The sequence below is a fragment of the Phascolarctos cinereus genome, unplaced genomic scaffold (assembly GCF_003287225.1).
Source record: "Phascolarctos cinereus isolate Bilbo 61053 unplaced genomic scaffold, phaCin_HiC Scaffold_3;HRSCAF=262, whole genome shotgun sequence".
Lineage (NCBI taxonomy): Eukaryota > Metazoa > Chordata > Mammalia > Diprotodontia > Phascolarctidae > Phascolarctos > Phascolarctos cinereus.
In genome coordinates this window covers 205,382,431-205,400,255 of record NW_027555736.1, presented here as the reverse complement: position 1 = coordinate 205,400,255, position 17,825 = coordinate 205,382,431, and the positions used below count along the sequence as shown (strand labels likewise).

The 17,825-nt window shown below is 37.3% G+C and overlaps 1 protein-coding gene across 1 annotated transcript in view; it reads right to left on the bottom strand.

Moving 5' to 3' along the window:
* The window catches only part of UNC79 (unc-79 subunit of NALCN channel complex), a 316,047-nt gene that overhangs the window by 131,053 nt on the left and 167,169 nt on the right, over positions 1 to 17,825 (bottom strand). The window contains 2 exon segments of the mRNA XM_078151418.1: positions 5,476 to 5,657; positions 8,739 to 8,896. Of these exon segments, the coding sequence (XP_078007544.1) occupies positions 5,476 to 5,657; positions 8,739 to 8,896 (340 nt within the window).

Sequence of the window (17,825 nt, the reverse complement as noted above, 5' to 3'; positions counted from 1 at the left end):
TGAGGTAAGTGGTGCTAGTGTTATTAACCCCATTTTACAGATGGGGACAGTGAAGTTCAGAGAAAAGAAGTGACTTGACTAAGATCACACACCTAGCTCATGGCTAGGACTCAAAGCCAAGATTCCTGACTCAAGTCTCATGCCCTTTCTACTATATTTGAATCACAGAATTATGAGGGATCTTACAATCATCTATCTCAAACAGGCCTCATGGAAGCAACGTGATGTCCTCGAGTTCACACAGTGAGCCAGACCTTGAACCCACAGCTCCCAACTCTCTCAAGTCCAGTGCTTATTGAACTGCACCATCTCGCCTCCAAAGGAGGCATGAATCTTCTGATTATGAGAACGGTACTTCAAATTGGAAAGAGTTTCCCAAAATTTTACAAGGAAATAATTTAGGTAAAAACCTCGTACAAATCTAATTTTGGCTCTGATTTTGATAAAATATGAACTCTGTGTGTGCTATAGATATTACTTTACAAGCAACCATTTTGCTTCTGAGTTGCTATCTTCATCAATATAACATCCCTACATCACGTTGCATTACATATATATATGTGCTAGATTGTGACCAGACTTGTGCAAAGCAGGTGTGATTGAGTTCTCTTGGCTCCTAGCTATGGTACATTCAATGTCTGAATAACAGAAATTTGAGTGTAAATGAGTTACTACAAATTTTATATCCTGCTCAATAGATTCACTTATTAATCAATAAATTTTCTAATCGATGAAGCCTGTTTCATTTTCTAGTGCTTAGTTTACCATAACAACAATAATACTAATAAAAGCTCACATTTTTACAATGGTTTAAGGCCCACAAAGCACTATGTATGTGTTATGTCATTTGATCCTCACAACCACCCCGTGAAGTAGGTGTTGTTATTATCCTCACTTTGCAGCTGAAGAAACTGAGGCAGACAGAGGTTCAGTGACTTAACCAGGGTCATAGGAAATGTCTGAGGCAGGATTAGAGTCCAGGTCCTCCTGACTCCTATTCTAGCTATCATCAGAGCAATATGCTTCCAAAGGGAGGTTTCAGTAATAATAATATCACATTTCTATAGTCCCATAATGTTTACAAAGTGCTTTCCTCACAACAGATAAAGAAGCTGAGGCTCAGAAAGGTTAAGTGACTTGATCACAGTCACCTAGCTAGTAAATATCAGAGATGGGATTCAAACCCAGTTCCCTTAATTCCAAATCCTGTATCCTTTTCACTATTCCAAAGCTGCTTCACTCATTCACCTTAGCTGGATCTTCTGTACAACTAATTTTAAATAATCTGAGTTCCATTAAAAAAAAGAACTTAAAATGATTCTTCCTCCTTGAAAAATAAAGCAAATATGATCAGGGTTAGATGAGGCCTTAAGCAGATACCTCCCCAGTATTTACAAGGTCACCCAAGCTAATCTACTTATTTCTGGACAGAATCGAATAGAAAACAATAAAATTGTTTGGGGTTGTTTTTGTTGTAGTTAGACTTGCAGGTAAGGAGCTGAGACAGAGCTTATTCCTAGGAACCCTGGCTACTTGACTGGTTACAGAATTTCTTAAGTCTGCCAGCAATTTGGCAGATTTGGCCTAATTCTGCCCTTTAAAATCTGATGGACAGAAATAGCACCCTCTGGGGGTTGTGGAGGTAAACAACTCTCCTGTACCATTCCTACTCTTTCAAGGTAGGAAAGATGGACTTTCCTGATCCTGTATGAACCCCACAATCCAATGGCAGAATGACTTCAGACCCATGGATTAGAGATGAATATTTTCTTCCCTATTATATACACAGAAGAGGAATAAAACAATGTCAATACTTTGGGCCAACATTTTCAGCCCTATCCAGAAGAGGAGAACATCAGTATCTATTACAAAGATACATTAAGGCCTTACCAAAAAATGCCCAATCTTCCCTTACACATATAGAATGTCTCATGTGGTCAAAGGGCTCTGGCACCATGTCTGAATGGAAATTAGGCCCTTCTTGCTTCTTACCAGATCTTAAGGCAACTCAGACAATTTCATGCCATCAAAATTACTCAATATCTCTGCTACGGTGCCACGAAGCCCTAAAAAGCAAAGGGAGGTGCCTTCTCTCTCAGTTTCCTTCTGCATCATTATTACTATGCCCTTTCTTCATTCCTCCAAATTATACAGTCTAATATTTCATGCTTTATAATTTCTACTTTAAACTCAGGAATCCATGGTTCTGGTTCTGGTCTTGTCAATGGTGTGGGTATGTGTATATGGGTGTGAGTGTATATGGGTGTATGGGGTGTGTGTGTGTGTGTGTGTGTGTGTAACTAAGAGGTTAAATGACTTGCCCAGAATCACACATTAAGCAAGCATTGGAAGTAAGATGTAATCTCAGATAGTTCTAATTGCAAGTTCAACACTCTTCTTTCACTATAACATTTAGGTACCTTAAGTTGTTGAATCAGAATTACAGAATTAGATGGAACCTCAGAAGCCATGAATTCCAATCCATCCCAATACAGAAATCTCCTCTACAATAGTATGTCTAACTCAAATACAAACATGAGCCACTAAACCACATATAAGGATTCCTATTGACTTAGAAAACCACATAGAAATATAATCTATATTTTACTAAATTTTTGTTTATTTTGTTAAATATTTCCCAATTAGATTTTAGTCTGGTTCAGAGTCAGTCAGGAATGTTATGGGCTACATGTGGCAGGAGGACCACAAAGACCCAAAAAGGACAAAGACTTCTAATGAAGGGGTACATACTATTTTATAAGGCAGATTATACCACCTTCAGGCAGCTCTAATTATTAGAAAAAATATCCTTACATATAATAGTTCACTTTCATATGTCACTTTAAAGTTTGCAAAGCACTGTACATATGCTATCTCCTCTGATGATCACAACTATATGTGGCAGGTTCTGTTATTATCTCCATTTTACAGATAAAATAACAATCTTGCTCAGGTTGAGATGTGTCCAAGATAAAATAGCTGGTCAAATGTCTAAGGTTAGATTCAACCTGCTTACTAGTTCATATCACCTCCTAAATGGAGCCTGTCTGTCTCTTTAATTTTCACCTATTGCTCTCAGTTCTGCTCTTAAGGCAAAGCAAAAGAAGCCAAAGTCTCTTCCACATTACAGGTCTCTGAATACTTGAAAATAAGTTACCATATCTCCCTAAGTCTTCTCTTCTCCAGTATAAAACAACCCATATTATTCATGTTCTCCAGTTCTTTCAACATCCCAGACAACCTCCTCTGGTCAAGTTACAGATTATCAATATCAACACAAAAATGTGGCACCAGAACTGAACACAAAACTCCATATGGGGTCTTTCCAGGGCCCAGAACATTAGGGTTATTACATCCCATGTTCTGACCACTATGTGTCTTTAATTTAGTCTAACATTTAAATAGCTTTGTGAGCTGCCAGATAGCATTAGTGACATATTGAGCTTGTATACCACGAGAAAACCTCAATGTTTTTCATATGAATTTCATATCTATCAATCTTCCTGCATTTTATAATTTGATAGTGTTTTTTTAGCCCAAGCATAGAACTTCACATTTATTCCCATTAAATATCATCTAGTTACATTTGAACCATCATTCTAGCTCTCTAGATCTTTATATATCCTGGCACTTTCATTTACCTTGTTACCTCTTCTTCACAGCTTCATCTTATCTGATAAACTGATAAGCATAACATCTATGTTTCATCCAAATCGCTGAATTTTTTCAAGTTGAATATCACAGTGCAAGCACAAATCCTTGGAAGACTTCATTAGATAACTCTTGCCAAACTGATATTGACCTGTCACTGTTTACTCTGGGTCTCCAGTCATTTAACCAGTTTCACTGGTCACTCAACCATTCTATTGCCTAGTCCACACGTCTCCATTTTGTCCACAAAGCCTGACAGACTTCATCAAATACTTTTCCAAAATCTAAGTAAACTATATTTATACACCCCCTCGAACACTCAGTATTGTAACATTATCAAGAAAAGGAAATAACCTTAGTTATTTTTATCAGGACACGGACTGGTTCTTAAAGAAGCCATCTTAGTGATCACTACTTTGTAAACTACCTTAGTGAAATTTTCTAGAACTTGAGGTCACACTTGCTAGTCTATAATTTGCAGATTCCATGGTTTTCCTACTTTTGAAAATCATCTAGTGGTAGGTATAATGGAAAAAAAAAAACACCGGACAAGGAATCTAGCAACCTAGGTCCTAGTCCTGACTCTGCTAGCTACACGGCTTCAGACAAGTCATTATCCCTTCAAGCCTTGGTTTCATCTTCATCTGGGGGTTTCATCCCCAAGAAGGGATTGGACTAGATCATCTCTAAGATCACTTACGGCTCTAACAGTTTGCCTTTTTAACTGTGGAATAGGTTATTATTTTTCAAAAAAAATTTACTTCTCTGATATGAAGAAAAAGTTTTATAAACCTTAAAGTGTATTTAACTGCAAACTGTGAATGTGAGTTGTTTTGTGAAGTAAAATTAGTAAGCCTTTCCTTAGTACTTACTATCTAATAAGAGGAGTAATCAACATAGAAATACATTAAATGGCCTCAGGGAAAACCTGCCTAGGATGAAAGGATAGCTAATAGGTTTAATGATAGAATCTAGATCCAAACAGCTCTCAGTGTGCTAAAAACAACGGATCAACTCTAAGATGAAATGCCATAGGGACAGATAAATATGAATTCTTTACTTGGTACCAAAAAATAAGCTGCAAATAGTAAGATAGAGGAGGCATGGTTACATATCCATTATCTGAAAAAGATATGGTTTTTGTGGATTACATGCTCAATATGAGTGAATAGAATGACATGTTAGCTAAGAAAGCTAATGTGATCTTGGGCTACATCAAGAAAGGTACAGTTTCCAAAACTCTGCCCTGAGCAGATCAGATCTGGAATATGATGTTCAGTTATGTGTGTCAAATTATAGAAAGAAAATTGATAAGCTAGAAAACATCCAGAGATGGGTATCTAGGATGATGAAGGGCCTGGAAAATATGACAGAGGATAGACTAAAGGAACTGAGGATGTTAAGCCTAGAGAAGAGAAGACCTAGGTAGCACATGATAGCAGTCTTCAAGTATTTCAAAGGCTGTCATGTGGAAAAGGGATTAGACTTGTCCTACTTGGCTACAGAGAACAGAACTCAAGGAAATTGGTGGTAGTTGGAGAGAGGTTAACATAGACTTCATGGAAGGAAAGAAAAATTCCAAACAATTAAAGTTATTTAAAAATGGAATGGACAGTCTTGTTAGTTAATGTGTTATCACCACAGGAGGTAGTGAAGCAAAGCCTTGAAGAGCGTTCATCAGCAGTGTTTGGAGAAGATATTCGTGTTCAGTATAGGTTGTATTTGAAGGCCTCTGAGGTCTTGTCCAACTCTGAAATTCTCTGATTCTGTGAAAATCTGTCCCACATGATCAAGAGTGGAGAATCCGTGTGCCGATTAAGGTACCTGTAAAGCTGGCCTCTTTATGGTATCAAGCAAGAGCCCTGCTCTTGTAGCCACCGCAGGGTTGACATCCTCTACAGCTGTCAGAAAGCAGCAGAAGGCATGCGCCAAAGAGTACTTCAGCAGATGGTTTTTAGTCACTGAATGAATGTCCAGAAACCGGCACAGGACTGCCACTTTCTCCACTGCAATGTAAGGGGAACAGGACAAAGAGAATGTTGGCATTGATTCACATAGGATGAGAACTGCACACAGAGACCAGATATTACCCAAAGCAACCCCCAAACACTGGCTTTAAACATCAAAAGAAATTGATTCTGCCTTTTTCTACTTTTCTAATTCAGCTGTGGAATAAGATATTACAGAGCAATCTCTCTATTCCCAAGGATTTCTGGTTTGTTGTTATAATTTTGTTCTTCAGATTAATTTATGTGACCCAGATTCATAAAGCATTCAACATTTTTTTTCAATAATTATCCTTTCACTATCAGGCTGCACATAACACTACTCTGATAACTGTGTATAGTGGAAAGAACACTAACTTTGGAGTAAAGAGAATTGGGTTTGAGTTCTGCTTTGATCTCATACTTTCTAGTTGTAAAATGATATTATGCATATTCTAGCTAACTTACAGGATAGATGCAAGGAAAGCACTTTGTAAACCTTTAAGTGATATATAAATGTGAATTATGGTTAGCTAAATAATTGTTTTATAGTTATCTGTGTATGTGTCTATCTCCCCATTAAACTATAAACTCAATGAGAGCAGAGAACATGCCTTAACAAAATGGTTCTCCTCAAGCACCAAGCATAGTGCTGAGCAATATGTCCTAAATATTTGTTAAAATGAATTGAATTAGTTGAGATGTGTTTAAAGGCAGCCGCTCCTGCCTTTCATTGTTGTTATTTTTTGGCTTCTAGATTTTCAAAATATCTTCCTAGCATCATATATCCCAAACCACTACATTTGAGGAAAAAAAATAAAATAAATCCTTCTAAGAATTCAACAACAAATTTCACACTAATTTATTTAGTTGCTTGTTATGCAAAAGGCCCCCCTGCAAGGCACTCCCAGTCTCACAAGGTCTGGAGATTGGGGGAAGGCCAATTCAAAATAACTAGAACACCAGGGAGAGGGTGGTAAGAGCAAGGGTCTCAAGAAGCTCTAGGAGGAAATGATCCCCTCCCCTATGAGGTCTGTAAAAGACAAAGGCCAGATGAAGGGGGAAGGGTCCAGGTTGCTCGATGGAGGGGGTAGCAATTGACTTGGTCTTTGAAAGGAGCAAGAAGCTTGGAACGCTCTGAAATGGAACAAGGAGAGAAACACAGGGATTTATACAAGAAGTGGAGGAATATATGAGCAAATTTTGCTCAGAGCAAATTCTGAGCCCATGTTTCCACTGGACAACAAAGTTTAGCATGGCACAATTGACAGGTCAGCATACGTTTCTGGCCTTACTGTGTGTTATTCTTCTTTCTGCACTGTACATTCCAGCTAAACTGGCCTCCTACTGTTCCTCATATGCAATAGTCCATTTTCAAGTGTCTATGCCTTTTCACAGCCTGCTCCCTCTCTGGAACGATCCTTCTTCCCTTCTGCCCCTGGAAACCCCAGCTTCCTGTAAGTCTCAGCTCAAAAGTCACCACCTAGAGGCAGAGTTTTCCTGATTCCCTGAATGGTTCATATCTCCTCCTACCAAAATTACAATGTATTTACTTTGTATATATTCTATATTTATTTGTACGTATGCATATTCTTCCTCACCCAGTTGAATATAAGTTCCTTGGATACTGAACCTACTATTTTTGTCCCTGTAGTCCCAGTACCTGGCAGACAGTAAATAATATTAAAGTTTGTTGATTAGCTAATTGATTCCATAGAGATTATGTAAATGTATGGGATCCAGTTTCCTCAGTGCAGAATGGACCTAATAATACTTCTAATCTTTTAAGGCTGCAGTGAAGATAGTTCTTTGTAAACCTTAAAGAGCTACAGAAATATGGGCTGTTAACACTGTTACTAACAGCCCACATTTCTATGCTACTTTAAGGTGACAGAACACTTTTATATATACTTCATTTGATCCCCTATAAAATTTGAATAATGTGATTCTTCTCAAATTTATCTCCCTTCCTGCAATACCCTCCCTCCTTCCTATGAGTCCACTTAAATCCAACCCATCTTTCAAGAACCAGTTGAGATCCTGCTTCCACTGGGAAGCCTTTTCTGATTACACCAACTCTAATCCTCTCTCCTTCTTCTGAACTCCCATAGCAATTTCTGTCTGCACAATTTATTAGGTAGAGTTTTGTATCCTCTACTATTTTATTCTTATTTAAATTTCTCACACTTATACTTGCCCAGTAGACTGAAAGTGAAAATCAAATGAGTTAATACAGACAAAAGTGTTTTGTAACCATATCAAGAGATATGACAATAAGCTCCTTCAAATAATCGATCCACCATTAGATCAGAGATCAGAGGTGGATGCTCTTATTAATCTATACCATCCATAGGGCCTTGAATAGTTCTAAAAAATTTTTTTCACCATGATTTTGATCATTACGTGAAATATTGCTGAGGACCCACTGAACCTGAAGGCAGAAGACATGGTTTTAATACCTGATCCTGCTATTTACTATTTGTGTGATCTTGGCCGACTCTATCTCTATAACTTTTAGTCTCTTCTTCTTGGAAAAAGGTGTGAGTTATAAGGATCAAATAGGAAAATGTATGTAAAGTCCCTTTATCTACACCTCTTTTTTTGCCATTATCACATTCTATGTTGTATCACAATTAATTGTTTACGCACTATGTCTTATCCCAGCCCCATCTTTCCCTATAAGATTATTTATTCTTTATATTCCCTATAATATGTTGCTTGAGGGCAGAGATATCTTTGATATTTATATTTAGAGTATCTAGAAAGAGTCCTGCACGTAGATGTTTGGTAAATGTTTGCTGAATTACAATGAATTGAATCAAACTAAATCAAATTCAATTGACAGCCACAGAAAACCTGGCACTAGGTGCCTCACAATGGAACAATGAAGAGCAGAAGTTCCACCTGCTATCAGTCAGTGGAGCAACCAGATAAATTAGTAAAGAGATGAAGGTTCTTTCAAAATGAGGGAGAAGAGGACCAATAATAAATATAATGATTACATTCTAATAAACTGTCTCACTGCTTGAAGTAGATGCAGCTCTCTTGTTCCTTTTGACGTCCTCTGCCCCCAGGATAAACCTCAAGTTAGTAGAAAAGTACCTGCTTCAAACCTCATTTTCCAGTCTTTGCTATTGAAGTTGCCATTTATGATTGTCCAGAAGATATCAGCACCATGAGGAAGCGACAAAGCATGAAGAAGGAGAGGAACTGCTAGTGAAGAGAGCTGGGAGAATTCAGACTTGATGACTCTCCATAGGCTAGGAGACCAAAGGAAAACATACTCTGGTTACCAAAAATTTTCTCATAGCTAACACGAACATAGTGCTTTAAGGTTTGTAAAGCGCTTCACACATGGTATCTCAGGTGATCCTCACAACAACCTTGTGAGGTAACATTCTGTATGCACTTCCCCTTTATACTTCCCTTTCTTGTATCATAATCCTTCATATTTTCCTCCCAATTCCACAGTCAGATTGTGACTGAGAAGAGGTTCTTTTTATCTCCTCCCTGTGCTGAGCAAAGGGCCTTGTATATAGTAGGTGCTTGGAAAATATTTATTAAGTGAATGAATGAATACCAAACTTCAAAACACTGGCATCATTTATAATAAACACGGCTTGTGCTTGGCATGGATTTTTTTTAAAGTTATACTCGTGTTTCCAGCCTTCTCTTCCACTCCTCTCTTTATGACTGCCATGTTCTAGTCAACCTGGATACTTCACCTTTCCCCATACACAGCTCTAGTCTTCCTACTTCCCAAATTTTGCTCATGTTTTCTCTTGCTACCCAGAATGCTCTGCCACAACATTCTACCTGCTAACTTCCTAGCCATCCCTCAAAGCCCAGCTGAAATGCCACTTTCCCCCATGAAACCTTCTCTTACCCTGCAGGTCCCTCCCATTATTCCCTGTAGCCCTTTGTTTTAAACAGGGGAAGAAGTACACTGTAGAAAATATAGCAATGGCCAGAGCAGCTAGGTGACACAGAGGATAAAGCTCCAGACTTGGAGTCAAGAGGACCTGAGTTCAAATCCAGCCTCAGAACACTTGACACGTACTAGCTGTGTGGCCTTGGGCAAGTCACTTAACTCCATTGCCTAATCAAAAGTAAATAAATAAAATATAGCAATGGCCTAAGTGATCTGTCCTGGGTGATAATAGTCTCCCCTCTCGAGATTAATCTTCATTCTAGTCAAATTTCATATTTCCATATCACATCTTATACTCCAATAAAATTTTACTACTACTCCCATTTACAACAGTGGACAGAGCTAAGATTTAGAGTCAGAAGAGCTAGGATCAAATTCTAGCTCTACCTATATGATTGTGGGGAAATCAAGTAATCCCTCTGAGTGTTAAAAAGAGGGAGTGGGTTTAAAAGTTCTATTTAGTTCTAAATCATATGCAACCTATAAAGCATCCCAAGTTTTCTGACATTCACATGTTTGTGTATATTATTACCTATACCTGGAATGCTTTCCCCTAGTCTCTACCTGTTGACACCCTATCCATCTTTTAAGGTCCAGTCCCAGTAGATGAAAAGTGAATGACTATTTGTTGAAGAAGTTGTAGAGGACATTCTTGGTTAGATTCATGAGGTTAATGTGAATCTGGCGTAAAAATAGGTACAGTCTTACTAAACTCAATATGTATTTACATCAGTAAGGAAAATTCCCATCATAATATTTTTCACACAAGAAACACAATCTTGAGTCTTTGTCCCTGTGGAAATAAAGCGATCCATAGTCTTGAATTCTCTATATATAATTGTGACCACAGACTGTTTTACGCCCAGAAGATTAACTTCATGGGATAACTCTTCAGTTAGCTGTAAAGAGTACACAATAAACTTGTTCAATGGCTAAGAATTATCCCAATGCAGAATGCTGGCTTTGGTTGGATTTGAATTCTATGATTGTATGAAATACATGGCCTTAAAGGTTCTTTCTAGCTCTTACATTCTGTGATTCAAATGCTACCGGTTCCACAAAGCCTTCCCTAATTCCCTCCAACCACCAGATGCTATCACTCTTTTAATAGATTCACAGGATTTGAGATTTGGAAGGGATTTTATCAACCAACTAGTCCACAATCCTTACATGAAAGGAATCCTTCACCTAAACACATAGTACTCTGTATTCTTCTTATATGGTTATAACATTCTAATCTGTAATATATTTATCTGTGCACGTCTAACAGCTCCTATTAAACTGTAAGCTCTTTGAGAAGGTCTGTGTTTTATTTATTTCTCTATTTCAGCACCTAGCACAATGTATTACATATAAGATCACAGATCAAGAGTTGGAAGTGACCTTAGAGGTCACTATGTCCAATTCCCTAATTTTACAGCAGAAAAAGTAGAAGTCCAAAGAGGTGATGTAACTCATCTAAGGTAGTAAGTGGCATAACTGGGGTTCAAATCTAACTCCTCTGACTCCAAATCCAACACTCATTGGAGGCATTTAATAAATGTTTTCTGAATTAATTTAATGAAGGCAATAACATTGTATAATAGATAGAAAACTGGGTTAATAGTTTATGAAGGCAGCCACTACCATTCCAACATTCTAATAATAATGTTTCTATGATGCTGTAAAGTTGACACAAACCCCCATAAAGTCAGCAGTGCAAGCATATTATTCCCATTTTATAAAAGAGGAAATTGACTCAGAAGGCTAAATGACTTGCCCACGGTGACAGATCTAGTTTGTGTCTGAATTGGAATCTGAATTCAAGCCTTCCAGCCCCAAGACCGGTGCTTGCACTTGGCCTCTCCTCCACACTAATATTCTAATTATAATGCTGGGTTATTAGTCCACCATGCTTGTCTGATGACCAAATTCTGCCTACTCATCATTCCTCACTTCTGCTGTTCTTACTCAGCTCTTATTCCTATTCAGACCAGCTCTTCTGCTAGTTTTAGTTTCCTTTTCTCTTGTGCCTAATAAGGAACTTCTGTTCTTTTGTGAATAAACCCCCCTGCATCATTCCTGCATGCACTTTTTACACCAGTACTTCTACTGACCCACCTTAACTAAAACATCACTTTGTGCCTCCTGACACTTAAACTACTCCTCCCACTAACCCAATTCATAGGATCAGAAGGCATATTCCTCATTCCTCAATGCCACTTCCAAGCCATTGTTCAGCCACAATAACTAAATAAACTCCACTTTCCTGAGATCCACACTACCTTGTTATATACTCCTTCCCTATTCACATCACAATAAAAACTATCCAAAAATTGAATGGACTATCTTGGGAAGTTAGAAGTTGTTAGTTCAGTAGAGCTCTTTAACTAGAGGCTACACAACCACTTATGCTGCATGTTTCCTATAATCAGATACTTGAGTCATCTTCTCAAAAATTACCTTCCCTTTATATATATCTCATAGGTATCTATTTATTTGCATACTATCTCCTCCATTAGTACATAAACTCCTTCAGGTCAAGAATTGTTTTTGTAGTTTTGACCTTTTTTGAATACTCAGAGCTTAACACCACACCTGGCATTTAGTAAGAGTTCATTAAATGCTTGTCATTTAATTGATCTTCTAGGATAATTTGCTCTTACCTCTTTTATGTCACTTATACTACATTGCATTATAATTATTTGTGAACTTATCTTTTCTACTAGACTGTGAAGTTTTTGAAAGCAGGGATGTGATCTTGTGGAAAGAACAATGGATTTCAGATCAGAAGACTTAGATTCCAGTCCTGGCTCTGAGGCTTACTAGCTGTGTAATTCTGAGCAAGAGACAACCTCTGAGAGTCAGTTTTTTCATCTCTGAAATAAGGACAATATTACTTGTAATACTTCACAGGGCTTTTCTAAGAAAAGCACTTTTAAAGCTTGTAAATGTGAGCCATTATTATTCGTCTCATCTTTGTATCTTCTACAGCACCTAAACCAAAGTACTATACATAAGGCAGCAAGACGGTGCAGTGGATAGAATGCTGGACTAAGACTCGGGAAATACTGAATTCAAATCCAACCTCAGACTCAGTATTACTAACTGTGTGACCCTGGGCAAATCACTCAATCTCTCTCAGACTCAGTTTCCTCATCTGCAAAACAGGGATAAGAATAGCACCTACCTCAGAGGGTTGTTATGAGGATCAAATTAGTTAACAAATGTGAAGAGCTTTGCAAGCCTTAAAATACTTTGTAAATACTAGTTATTATTATTATCATTATTATTATTATTATATGACTTTTTATATAAAAATACTCTCCCAGTGACCTTTTTTTGCACAAGAGGAGTGCTCAGCAGTAATTCAGAACAGAATGTCTTTCTTGACAAAAAATTCTCTGGCTCTATTCTCTGGCAAAAAATACACCAATATTTTTCATAGCAGGTATTTGATTTTTTCCCTAACCTCATTTTTTCATTGGTCAATTGAAGATATTCCTCTGCCTTATATTTCAAGGAGATGATGAAGATTGTTTCAAGCCTTAGAAACAAAGGTGCTAGTATGATGAGGGCATTATTATTATTAACATCATCAAAATGCTTTGACACTCTGAAAAAAATTGTTGTTGTTCAGTCATGTCTGACTCTTCGTGATCCTATTTGGGGTTTTTCTTGGCAAAGATACTGCAGTGGTTTACCATTTCCATCTCCAATTCATTGTACACGTGAGAAAACTGAAGCAAACAAGGTTAAGTGACTTTCTCAGGGTCACACAGATAGGAAGTATCTGCAGATGGATTTGAACTCAGGTCTTTCTGACTCCAGATCCATCACTCTATCCACTGTACCACCTAGCTGACCCACCAAAACAAAACAAAAAAACCCATAAAGTACTTTCTTGTCTCCCTGCTTTTCTTTGTGCTGTTTCTTTTAGAATGCCCTCCCCTCCATCTCCATCTAATGAGATACTATATACTTCTTTCATGGTCCAGCTCAAATTTCCCCTCTTCTGGAGAAGGCTTACCTAGTCTCTGATGAGTTTTGACCCCTGAAATTGGCTTTCATTTCATACAAGAAAAAGGGCAAGTCCTTTGTGTCCATTAGCAAATAACACTTATTGTCAATGGTTTAAGATTACAAAAAAAAAAAAAAAAGGAATATGACAAAAATCACATGTAGTCATAAGATTTTAGAGCTGGAACAGACCTTAGGGATCTTTTAGTTCAGCCCTCTCATTTTACAGATGAGGAAACTGAGGCCCACATCATAGGGAGTAAGTAGTAGAATGAAGCTTCAAACCCAGGTCCTCTGACTCCAATTCCAATGTTCTTCCCACTGCACCACACCACCTCTAAGCCATGTCCACCATGGAGTCTCAAGCAGCAGAAGGTAGCTGTCAAAGGCAGAGAGACAGAGAGGGCACCAGCATACAGGCAATAATCAGGTAGGCCACACAGCTGAGGTGCCATCTCACCAGCTGCTATCCCAGCTGGGAGCCATTAACAATTAACTGTTAAAGCCCACATCAAGGATGTCTCTGACATTTGTAATCTGACTGTTAGTTGTTTATCTCACCCTGACTGAGCTATCATACTGCAATGTGAGGTACTATGTGAGCACACAAGTAGAAAACTAAAGGAAGAAGATATGACCTAGACAATTCACTCTCTGAAATGAACAAAAATCCTGCCCATTTGTCCTCACCTTCCTTCTATATATAACTGTTTTAGAGTGGCTCAGGAACATATAGCCTATTTGTATGCTCCAAGGAGAGCAAGGAACACTATGATACACTATCATAGAAACATATAATCTAAGAGTTGGAAAGGAGCTCAGAGTGCTATCTAATCCAACCAACACCATCTACAGCCTGACCAGCAAGTGACCATCAAACTCCTATTTTTAAAGACCACCCAGTGACAAGGGGTCTGCTCCCTCCTAAAGCAGTCAATTCCCCTTTCAGACAGATCTAGTTGTCGGCAAGTTTTTCCTTACTTCAAACCAAATGCTATCTTTCCACAACTTCCACATATTACTTCTATTTCCACTCTGGGAGCCAAACAGTGTAAGTAGAATACCTCTTCTATATGACATTTATTCAAATACTTGAAGTCAGCTATCACAAAAGCAAAAAGTTTTCTCCTCTCTAGGCTACACTTCCAGTTCATTCAATTGATTGTTATAGCACATCCTTCTACCCTCTTCTGGACGCTCTCCAGCTTACAAAAAAAAAAAAAGGTGTCCAAAATTCATAGAACCCTCCATTAGAGATGAAAGGGACTCCAGAGGCCAATGAGTCCAATCTCTTCATTTTACAGATGAGAAAGACAAGGTTCAGAGAATTTAAGTGCCTAGCCTAGGATCACACAGCTAGCATATATCTGAGGCAGGATTTGAAAACAGTCCTTTCTGACTCCAAGTCCAAAACTATTCAATGCAATACATAATTCCCCAGGGGTTGTATAAGCAAGGCAAAATCCAACAAAAATATAAACTCCTTTGTTCTTGGTATAGTGCCTCTCTTAATGATGTTCAGGTTTGCATTAACTTCTTTTGGTTACTGTATCACAATGCACAGTCATATTGAGCTTACAGTCTATTCAAACCACAAGGACTTTTTCCAGATGAATTACTGGCTATCTCTCCCCCATTTTACTCTCGTGAAGTTGATTTTTGAACCCATGTTTAAGATTGCACATTTACTCCTATTACATTTCAAATTAATTCAAATGTGAATTAAATCATCCCAACATTCTAGCCTGTTGAGACAATTTTCTCTCTGGAGTCTATCATCCAATGTTAACATTTCCTCTTAGCTTTTGTGTCATCTTCAAGTTTTATAAATATGCTATCTATGTCTTTATCCAAGTCATTAATAAAAATATTGAATGACCAAGGGCAGTCCACCATAAATCTCCTTCCAAGTTAACATTAAACTGTAATTATTACTCTTTGGCCATTCAATTGGTTTCTTATAAATCATCTAATCCGTATTTCTTCATCTAGTCCACAAGAATAGCACTCGCTAAATTACAGTTTTCAAATTCTATTCTCTTTCATTTAAAAAAAAAGATACAGTATTTGCCTTCCTATACTCCTTACTGTACAATTTCATTTAATGTCTTTGTTTTAAACTAATTGGATCCTCTGAGTGACTAGTAAAAATAAATACATCAGTGGGGTCTTGCAAACAACGGCTTTTTAGTAGATGCAGAACCACAGAGTACTTTGAATCGAACATGGTGTTTCTGAGGGGACCCTATGTTAGTGGTGATGGGAAGCCTGCAAGTGCTACACTGCTAAAACCAACTAAAAATTTGTTTTTGTTATCCTCAGCTAACTTTGAACTTTATTATGCCTGACACACTACAGCATGCTTTTATGTTCAATTTTTAATTACTGCTCTTATTTCCATCTTCTGCATATGTCTTTAAAATATAAGTTGCTCAATTAATTCCCTATACATTAATATTGGGCTCTTTAGAAAACCTCCCTTTTGCATTCTCATTGGAATTATTTTTTTTCATATCTTCCGAATATCATTCTTGATATTTTTCCATACCAGCTGTAGAACTGTAGAATCTATCACATCCTACCAATCTTTTCTCTGACCACTTTGAAATCTTCACTCCTGAAATCTCATTGTCAGAGCTTGTCTTTCTCTCCTTTATCACAAATTCTAAACTTGCCACCAAAGGTCCCATCGTTTTCTCTTCAGCTTCCAGTTTCTCCTTATTGATCAGAATCAGGCCCGGAACAACAATCCTCCTTGCTGGTTACTCTACCTTTTATAGGATATAATGATCATTAAAAGAAGCCAAGAAGCTATTAGTTGCTCCACTTTTGGCTGAGAGACAGAGAGTCCGAGCAAATGTTCGGGTGACTGAATTCTCCTATAATTATTATGTTTTACCTCTATTACCAAACTCATGATATCTCCAAAGCTCCTCATCTATTCCTTTTTTCTGATCAAGTGGCTATAGTATAGACCACCTCAATATCATTCTGGTTTCTTTACCTAAAATCTTCACCTAAATTCTGTCAAACCATGCCTCTGCCCTCTCATGCCCAGATTTCTTCACATGCATTTATCTTTTTATAGTCTTACCCAGTACTGCTCTGTCACCTATGCCCTTTTATCTATCCTATTCATTTTGAATAAATGTATCTTTCCAAAGCCATATTGCAAGCATGTATCTTATCTCACCTACCTGTAAGGTCTAATTTGCCTCCTCTCTAGCTCATCATGCTTATTACTTAAGACTATGAGTTTTCTTACTAGCTCCTTTCTTGGATTTCTTTTTCTCCTATTTCCATTCTTCTTTCTATATTATAGCTACTCTCTATAATATCTAACTTATTAAAATATATAGGTAATTTTCTTCTTCCTTATCCCCTTCCAATCAAAAGCCTTTTTGTCTAATCTGCAAAATTTCAAACAAATACACTTTAATAGCCTTCTTTGACGTAATCTGTCTCTAGCCAGGAACCTGTTGTTCCTATGTTTGGAGACATTGTTCACAAATCTTAAAGAAAATATTTGTGCACTGGCAAATAGCAAGCAGGAATTCAGGAACTGGCCTAAGCTAAACAGATTCCCAAAATGGACGGCCACTGAATCATGGAGTGTCAAAGCAAGAAGGTATCTTAGAGCTCATCTATAATCCAATTTATTAATTTTTTATGTGAGGAAAATAAAGTTCAGGGAGACCAAATGACTTATCTAAAATCACACAATCATAACAATGAATATTTACTTCAAACTTATAAAGTGTTTCCTTCAACTCTAATAGGAAATTAGTGCAAGCATTACTATCCTCATGCTACAGATGAAGAAAAGAGAGGTTTCATGATTCTCTCGTGATCAGATCGCTAAAAAAATATCACACATAGACAGTATTCAAACCCAAGTATCTTGACTCAAAGCCTAATGTTTTTTCTACTAAATCACACTGCCTTTTACACTATGTTTCCCCTTCAGAAATTATTTTGTATCTACTCCATATACACTTTATATTTACAAATTTCTTGAGAGAAAGGATTATTTGGTTTTTTGCCTTTGTATCTTCAGTATGTGCTTGATGCATATATGCCTAATAAATGTTTAATTTAATTGTATTTATTTATTTATGCATTTCTATGGAATCTAGTTAATTTTTATTAGTATTCCTTCCCTTGACACTAGGAATTAATTTCAAGAAGAAAAATAAGGAAGGATACAGTTGTCAGTAATGTTCCTTGACTGAGAAATAAAGATCAAATAAGTCACATTT